Source organism: Myotis brandtii, unplaced genomic scaffold (genome assembly GCF_000412655.1).
Source record: "Myotis brandtii unplaced genomic scaffold, ASM41265v1 scaffold314, whole genome shotgun sequence".
In the NCBI taxonomy this organism is placed as follows: domain Eukaryota; kingdom Metazoa; phylum Chordata; class Mammalia; order Chiroptera; family Vespertilionidae; genus Myotis; species Myotis brandtii.
In genome coordinates, this window is record NW_005362033.1 from 3,176,595 (window position 1) to 3,185,981 (window position 9,387).

The 9,387-nt window shown below is 41.3% G+C and overlaps 1 protein-coding gene across 12 annotated transcripts in view; it reads right to left on the reverse strand.

The window, feature by feature from the left end:
• The window catches only part of NCOR1 (nuclear receptor corepressor 1), a 241,681-nt gene that overhangs the window by 93,931 nt on the left and 138,363 nt on the right, over positions 1–9,387 (reverse strand). For 9 of the 12 annotated variants that reach the window (XM_014542879.1, XM_014542885.1, XM_014542878.1 and 6 more), the window contains 2 exons: positions 6,420–6,544; positions 645–862 (listed from right to left, as the gene is read on the reverse strand). In XM_014542879.1, coding sequence (XP_014398365.1) covers positions 645–862; positions 6,420–6,544 — 343 coding nt within the window. Of the gene's footprint in view, positions 1–644; positions 863–6,419; positions 6,548–9,387 lie in introns of all 12 variants that reach the window. The other 3 variants (XM_014542884.1, XM_014542886.1, XM_014542881.1) reach the window with 1 other exon arrangement.

Consider the following 9,387-nt stretch of genomic DNA (forward strand, 5'->3'; position numbering starts at 1 on the left):
GCGCCCTAACCCCCTGATCGGCCCTGCTCTGTGCGTGACAGGGGGTGGCGCTGCAACCTCCCCATCGACCCTGCCTTGAGTGTGACAGGGGGCGGTGCCCCAACCCCCCAATTGGCCCTACCCTGAGCGTGACTGAGGGTGGCATTGCAACCTCCCGATCCGCCCTGCTCTGTGCATGACGGGGCGGCGCCCCAACTCCCCAATCGGCCCTGCTCTGAGCCTGACCAGGGGCTGCACTTAGGGATTGGGCCTGCCCTCTGCCACCCGGGAGCAGGCCTAAGCCAGCAGGTCGTTATCTCCCGAGGGGTCCCAGACTGCGAGAGGGCACAGGCCGGGCTGGGGGACCCCCCTCCGCCCGCCCCCCGAGTGCACAAATTTTTGTGCACCGGGCCTCTAGTGTTAAAATATCAGAAAACAAAGTAGCATGTACATTAGGATTATAAGTAAGTAAAAAGAAAAAGAGCTCTATTAGGGTAGCAAAATAGGGGCTGTTGTTCCTTTACAAAGAAGTTTGAAAAATGTGAAAGCCAGACTTGCAGAGTATTTCTAGGTTGTCAATATCAGAGGTCCCTGCTGCCCCAGCCTAGCACTGAAACAGAATCCCAAACAAAAGTGTGGCCAGTTCATTCCATCTGCACACTCACTGGGTTCTGGCGGCGGTGGCAGAGGTGGAGGGGGCTCCTCGGTGGCGGCTGCAGCTGCAGCACTAGCAGCAGCGGCTTCATTTGTCATGGACCTGGTAATCCGGCCCTTTCGGCGACCCTGACTATTGGCAGTCTTTCGTCCCCGGGGTATGGCCTGCTCTCTCTCCTCAGTTTCTTCTGCTATTCCTTCTGTTTTGTCCTTTTCCTTAGTATTTTCTCTGGAAACAAAAGTGAATGAAAAGTTTGTGTGATTTAAGGTATACATATGTCAAAGAAGGCAGCTTTGAAAAATCTTTAAATAGAAACTGAATAAAACTAACCAATCCCTTCGTTACTAAAACAAAATTTATAAAATATTGTCATGCCCCAATTTTGAGAAGTTTTGACTGATTCAAATTAAGATATTTCACAAAGGCTTGTTTTGTTTGTTAATGGACTTAAAATGTAAACACATTTCAAATCCCCTAACTTAGATACAAGAACACTCTCTCTGAGGAAGTAATGAAGCACAGAAACACCCTCTGGACCTGCAACCCAGAGGCAGGGGACACCAAGAGGTAGGAGTCCTGGATTCCTGGCCTTTGCTACGACACAAGTTTCCTCCTTTGTGAAATGAAGAAGCTTCAGGACACTCTCCATGACAGATGTTCTTTCTGTAATAACAGTCTACAATATTGTTTTATTAAAGCAGGCTCCATATTCTTCACCACCTCAAGGACAGTTATGTACAAACAGGGCAGCATGGCCTAATAGTTAGGAAAATGGCCTCTAGACCCAAAGCTCTATGTGATGACTAGCCCTGTGATGACCTTGGACAAGCAAACTTACCTCTATGGAGCTCAGTTTTTCTCATCTGTAATATGAGGATAATAATAGTATATTTCATAGGGCTGTGGTGAGAATTACAGAAATTAATTTCTGTAAAATGCTTAGAACAGTGTCTGGAACATAGTTAACTTCGTAGGTGTTTCCTACTATTAAAGTTAAACTTCCTTCAGGCTATAAAGGGCTTATAGTCTCAGGCACTTAGGAAAAACACATTAAGCGGTCATTACTATAGCAATAGTACTACATGTAATACTGGAAAACCATTCTCTGTCTTTCTTATCTCCCAGGGTTGTTATAGTTAAAAGCAAGGTGCTTAGATTTATCAGGGATATCACTTTATAGATTATGTAAATGTCTAATCACTGAGTTGCACACCTGAAATATATTATACATCAACTATAATTGAAAAGTAAAATTTTTTTAAGTAAGGTGCTTAATGTACATTTTTACAAATGAACAAAAAGATGGCACTATTCAAACACTCAACTATTCTTTTCTTTTTTTTTTTTTAAATATATTTTATTGATTTTTTACAGAGAGGAAGGGAGAGAGATAGAGAGTTAGAAACATCGATGAGAGAGAAACATCGACCAGCTGCCTCCTGCACATCTCCTACTGGGGATGTGCCCGCAACCCAGGTACATGCCCTTGACCGGAATCAAACCTGGGACCTTTCAGTCCGCAGGCTGACGCTCTATCCACTGAGCCAAACCGGTTTCGGCACACTCAACTATTCTTGCTTAACCAGTTAACTGCCACAATATTTTGAATCTAATTTAAAAAGGTCCGCTGCTTGCGTATATAGACACTTATGGTGTACAAATGGTTAATGGAAGGTGCGTTTTTTGTTGTTGTTTGTTTTAATTTTACCTACTTCAAATAAAGACCTATTGTGGCTTAGCAAGTAAGTCACTGCCCTGCCCCCAAATGTTTCAAGAATAATTCTTTCCCCTTCAGTTCTAAATTACCCTTGAAATTACCATGTAGCTCTCTCCCCCTTCACTTCTGTATTCCCTTACCAATCTGCTTTACACCATAGCCTCTGATTAAAGAGGTTTTGTCAAAAGTCGCCAATGAATTAAAAACTGCAAAATCAAATAACCTTTATTACTTCTCGTCACATTACTCTTTTTGTTGCAACTGATACAGTGGACAAATCTTTTTATATTCTTCTCAACTTTGCTTTTAGGATTTCACACTTTTCTAATATCCCTATTGCTATTCTGGGACTCTTTCTGGGCCTGCCTTTTCCCGATCATCCGTTAATGTAGGGATTTCCCAAGGCTCTCTCTGGCCTTAAAGTTCTGTGAGATTACCTATTTACATCAATTCTAATGAACTCATACCCCATCTCCTAAATCTCCTAAGATCCAGACTTGTTTTTCCCAATTACTGCACCACCTGAATTTCCCATCAATATGCAAAAACATGCTCATCTCACCACCTTGCTTTTGATCCACCTCACTCTCTAATCATTTTTTGTTAACAATACCACCATGTTCATAATCACTCAGGTATAGATTTGACATCATCTTTAGCTCTTTCCCTTTTTCTTTACTTCCTGTATGTAATCTGATGACAAATTTGGGGTATTTCATCTCATTAATATTTCTCCCATTAATTCACCATTTCTGTTTCTACTACCACTGTACTTATTCAGTATCTTGGTACCCCAATGACAGTCTTTCATAACAGCTTCCCTGACTCTTATATATCTCTAATCCATTCATTCTATATTGCTAATACAACATTATTCTAGCAGAATAATTTTGGTAATAAATCATTCCATCCATTCTAAGCCTTGTCTATTTCCACAGTCTCCTGAATGAAATCTACAGTTTCTTTCATTAAGGCTTTACGTAATATAACACCAATCTGTTTTCTACTTTTCTTTTTCAGGCACAGTATGTTCTTTTTTAATGAAACCATCATCTGTCATTTCTCAGAGAGGCATTATCTATTAACATTGTTCCCTTTATTCTACCCCAACTTAACCAGTACTTCCTACATAAAGGCCTCCAAATTATCCAAACAGTATAGTCAAACCTTGGTTCTGGAATGTCTCCCCTCTCCCATAATTCACTTCTCAATCATGTTGTTCAAGGAAAAAATGTCTGTTCTTGAACAAAACTTCAGTTTTGACCAGACAACCTTCATGCTGATACATCTGCATGATAAAAAGCCTCTCTAGCCCTAACCGGTTTGGCTCAGCGGATAGAGCATTGGCCTGCGGACTCAAGGGTCCCAGGTTCGATTCTGGGCAAGGACATGTACCTTGGTTGCGGGCACATCCCCAGTGTGGAGTGTGCAGGAGGCAGCTAATCGATGTTTCTCTCTCATCCATGTTTCTAACTCTCTTTCCCTCTCCCTTCCTCTCTGCAAAAAATCAATAAAATATATTTTTTTAAAAAAAAAGCCTCTCTAGGCCACAAACAAAGGATAGAATGCACCAGTATGAGTCAATTTACAGCTAAACCTCTCCTTGTTAACATCTCAGGAAATTGTGCTGTGAATATTTTTGTGTTTTTTTTGTTGTTGCTGCTGCTGGCCCAAGGGATGCTTAGCACAATTTTAAAACCTAAAGAGGCCATAGAGAATGCTAATATTGCTAAGGGTGTGAAAGAAACAATGATCACAGGCAATTGAAGAGGTAGAAAAACTGTTGATGATTTGGATAAAGGAAAAGCAGTTAGCCAGTGACAGCATTTCAGAGGCAGTGATATGTGAGAAAGTGAAGTTGGCACTGCTGACTCCCTGAAAGACACCCCTGGAACGAGTGCTGAAAGTGATTGCTGTAAGGCTAGTAGGGGGTGGTTCGATAAATTTGAGAAAAGAAGTGATTATTTATAGATTAAACAGTACATTAGACTTGTACTGTATATAAGAAAGGTTAAAACGGGGAATCTTTTGGGGTTCTGGAACGAATTAATTCAATTTACATTATTTCTAATAGGAAAAATGATTCCGTTTTCAAATAAATCACTTCTTGAACAGTTGTCCGGAACGAATTAAATTCAAGAACGGAGGTTCCAGTGTACTAGTAAACCTCAACCTCTTCTCAATCTCTTAACATAAATTTATTGGGTTTGTTCATTTCTTCCAGGCTTTTCTTTCTTTTTTTAAAAAATAGTACTTGTAGCTGGGCCAGCATAGTTCAGTGGTTCAGTCTTGACCTATGAACCAGGAGGTCATGGTTCCATTCAGGTAATGGCACATGCCCCGGTTGTGGGCTCAATCCCCAGTAGAGGGTGTGCAGGAGGCAGCCAATCAATGATTCTCGTCACTGATGTTTCTATCTCTCTCCCTCTCTGAAATTAATAAAAATATTTAAAAACGAAATAAATAAATTTTAAAAATAGTACTTGTATCTTGCCTAATTTTCTCCTACTAACTAATTCATAAACTACCTGGGAGTAGCAAATATCTTATGTATTTTTTTATCCTCCATAACATCCTAGTCACATCAGTAATAAATGAATGTTTGTTAAACAAATTAGAGATTTTAAGGAAAAAAAAGTAAAATCAAGATACGGTAGTTCCATATGAGCAGAACCAATGATCACATGGGAATATAAATGTTACACGTGAACAACGAAAAAATATACATATTTTTAATTTATTTTTAAAAATATATTTTATTGATTTTTTACAGAGAGGAAGGGAGAGGGATAGAGAGTTAGAAACATCCATGAGAGAGAAACATCTATCAGCTGCCTCCTGCACACCCCCTACTGGGGATGTGCCTGCAACGAAGGTACATGCCCTTGACCGGAATCGAACTTGGGACTCTTCAGTCCACAGGCCGACGCTCTAGCCACTGAGCCAAACTGGTCAGGGCAAAAAATATACATATTTTTTAAATGGGTATCTTCCTAGAATATTAGAATGGCATGAGTATCCAACCTTTAAAAGCCATGTCAAATGATTAAGTCTGCTTTAGTTGACACAAAACTAGATCAACCTTCAATATTTCCAAGAGGATTATAAAAATAACACAGTAAACATTAAAAAGGAACAAACTACTGATACATGCATTATGTATGACCTCAAAAGCATAATGCTAAGTAAAAGAAGTCACACATGGATTCTATACTGCATAATCCAGTTTATATAAAATTGTAGAAAAAGCAAAATAGATTAGCAATTGCCAGATGCCAGAAAAGGGGGGAGAGAAACTCTGCAAAGGAGCATATGGGAACTTTGTGGGGTTATGAAAATGTTCTATCTAATATGCAAATAAATATAACAAAACTGACTCGCAAAAAAAATAAAGAAAACATTCTATCTACATCACGTTTGTGGCAATGGTCACTCCAATGCACACGCTTGTCAAAATGCATAACATTTACACCTAAAATTGGTGAATTTTATTCTATGTAAATAATGCTTTAATAACGCTGACCCCTGGGGCAGACACAACCAACCCAACCGCTAAGCCCTCCACACCACCCTGACACAATATGTACACAAAGGAATCAAGAATCTCTGAGTGGAAGAATCACAGATTGATTTTCTTTATATTTTGCTCTCTTTTCCTAATTTTCTATAATGAGCAAGAATTACTTTTATAACCTCAAAAACAGCAACAACCTCAAACAAACCAGGAACTCTATTTTATATGATAATACAAATGAGGTACATAAAAAGATCATGAGGTATCTTTGAAATCAAAGATTAGATTAAATTTGATATATCTCAGTGATAAGTATATATTATTATAGCCTATTCCTTCTGAAGTAATATGTACCATGTCTGGCAAATAAGCCAAAAGTTATATTTACTGAAATACTCCACTCCTTATTTATATCAAATAACTATTCAATAGTTAAAGCACACATCACATTAATTCTTTTATCTGAAGTTTTATACCCTCAAAAGACACAATTTCATTATGTAAAAATAAGTATAAAATTTAACTAATTATTTAATTCTAATTATTTAACTTACTTAGAGTCCTCCTTTTCATCTTTTTCCTCTTCATCTTTTTTTTCCTCTTCTTTTTTTTCTGTTTTTTCTGCTTTATCTTCTTCTTTTTCTTCTACTTTTTCTTCTTGTGATGGTCGGGCAATTTGCTGCTAGAATAAACCATCATTTATAAAATTCAAAGGTAAAAGAACTAGCTCCTTAAATTCTGATGATGAATTTTAATAAATATCTATGCAAAAAGAATAAATAATTAACTTATTAATCTTTTACAATGTAATTAGGAATCATGTATTTACAAAAAGTCTAATGCTCTTTAATATATTCTATATATATTGTTTAAAAGGTCAGATATACATACACACACACACACACATGCCCATAGTGTTTGAACCCATCAACGAATCAAAAATGTTAAGATTCCACTAGAAATCTGCGGTTGGTGCTCTCTTTTTGTAACTCCTATATCTAATCTGTCACTTAAGCATTTCAACTTTAATTTAAAATTTGATAACCTATCAAACCATCCCCCCAAGTATTTGATGTTTACTATATTCTCAATTTTTTCATCATTATAGATAATACTATATAAAACATCGTTATGCTTTTACTCTTTTGGGGGACATTCATTTAATGGAATTAGTAGACAGCTATGGTCATTTATCAAGACTGAAGTAATTTGGAAAAATACTAAGGATATAATAAAGTAAAAAGAAGCACAAATATTTCTAAGCTGAAATTACAATCATCTATATATATAAAAGGCAAATATGATAAATGTCCCTTTGAATGGTCGCTATGACGCACACTGACTACCAGGGGGCAGACACTCAATGCAGGAGCTGCTGTGAAGCGCCAGGCCAAGGCGGGTGCGAACAGGGGCCCAACTGACTTGCCGATCGCCCCACAGATGGCAACCAGGGGCAGCGGCGGCTGGGGGTGGGGCCGCCACCCAGCTCCCAGGATGTGGTGGAGCCAGGCAGGAGACCCCATGCCAATCGATCAACCCGCAGTCGGGATGGTGGAGCAGGTGAGGGAGTGGTGCCAGGCCACGGCGGGGTGCCAGGCGGGGTGCAAGGCTGTGAGGCTGGGGGCATGAGCTGGGGCTGCAAGCCTGGGGGCATGAGCAGGGGCCCACTCCCCAAAGACCACCTCGAGGGACCCCACCCGTGCATGAATTCATGCACCGGGCCTCTAGTAATCTCATAAAGGATGAATGAGGCAGGATAATAAAAAACTAGAAAAAATAGGTCCAGAGACATGAAGGCGTAGAACAGACTGACAAATCTCGGAGGGGTGGGGGTTGGGGGGTGAGGGATAGGAGTGGGATACAGGAAGAGATAAACCAAAGAACTTACATGCATATATGCATAGCCCATGGACACAGATAATAGTGTGGTGAAGCCCTGGGGTGGGGTAGAGGCTGGGTGGAGAGGGGCAAAGGGGGAGAAAATGAGGAACATATGCACTGTTTTCAACAATAAAACATATATGTATGTATACACACACACACACACACACACACACACACACACACACACACATATATACACTAGAGGTCCGGTGCATGAAATTCATGCACTTGGGGCGGGGTTCCTCAGCCTGTCCTGCGCCCTCTCGCAGTCTGGGAGCCCTCAGGGGATGTCCAATGGACAGCCATCAGTAAGACATCCTTAGTGCTGCAGTGGAGGCAAGAGAGGCTCCTGCCACTGCCGTGGCACTCGCCGGCTATGAGCCTGGCTTCTGGCTGAGCAGCGGTCTCCCTGTGGGAGCACAGAGACCACAAGAGGGCAGCTCTTGCGTTGAGCATCTGCCCCCTGGTGGTCAGAGTATGTCATAGCAACCAGTAGTTACACCGTAGGGCCAAAAACTGCTCTCCAACATTCCTGAGGGGTTTCAGATTGTGAGAGGGCGCAGGCGAGGCCAAGGAACCCCAATGATGCACGATTGGGACTGGGGAGGGATGTGGGAGGTTGGCCAAATGGGGAGGAACCATGGGAGGGCTCCAAGGCATGTCCAGCCCATCTGGCTCAGTCCTGATCAGCCAGACTCCAGTAGCAACCTAACCTACCAATAGGACCATCTGCCCCCCTGGTGGTCAGTGCACATCACAGCGAGTTGAGCAGCCTTAGCATATCATTAGCATATTACGTTTTGATTGGTTGAATGGCCGACTGGACACTTTGAATATTGGGCTTTTATTATATAGGATGTATTTTTTTGAAAAGTAGGATAATTTTTTGGCATGTGGAATGAGGGAACTTAGATAAGAAAATAAAACAAGACCAAACAATTTAAACAATTTACAGCCAGCTAATGAATTGCAAGACGTTATCTTCCCTAACCAAGGACACTTGAGAGAAAATGGTTTACGCCTCTCCTCCCTAACCAGAGAATAAATAGCTTAAATCACCCTAGTCAGGGAGATAGGTAATAGAGACCCAATTAGTGCTGTTGGTACCAGTAAACCTAAGGATGGATGAAGTCTGGGGAATATATATATATACACTAGAGGCCTGATGCATGAAGATTCATGCAAGAATAGACCTTCCTTCCCCTGGCTACCGGCACTGCCTTCGCTCCGGCCCGGAGCCGCCTTTCTGCCTTCGCCCGCTGCCCAGAGGCCCGGAGCGGCTGGGGCGGGCAGAACACTGCCATCTTTGTCGTGTCGATTTGCATATTCCCTCCTTATTGGCTGTGGGCGCTGCAATCTTTGTTGCAAAGTGATGGTCAATTTGCATATCCCATCTTTATTAGATAGGATATATATCCTATCTAATAATAGACAAACATGGTAATTGACCGTACCTTCGCTACGCCTCCCATTGGCTAATCAGCGCAATATGCAAGTTAACCACCAACAAAGATGGCAGCTAATTTATATACTGCAGGCAGGGCGGGACGGCGCCATCCTGCCTGCCCCACCGCCATCCGGGACTGCTATTTGCCACCCGGAGCGGCCGGGCGGAGCAGCAGCAATCTGCCGGCGTGC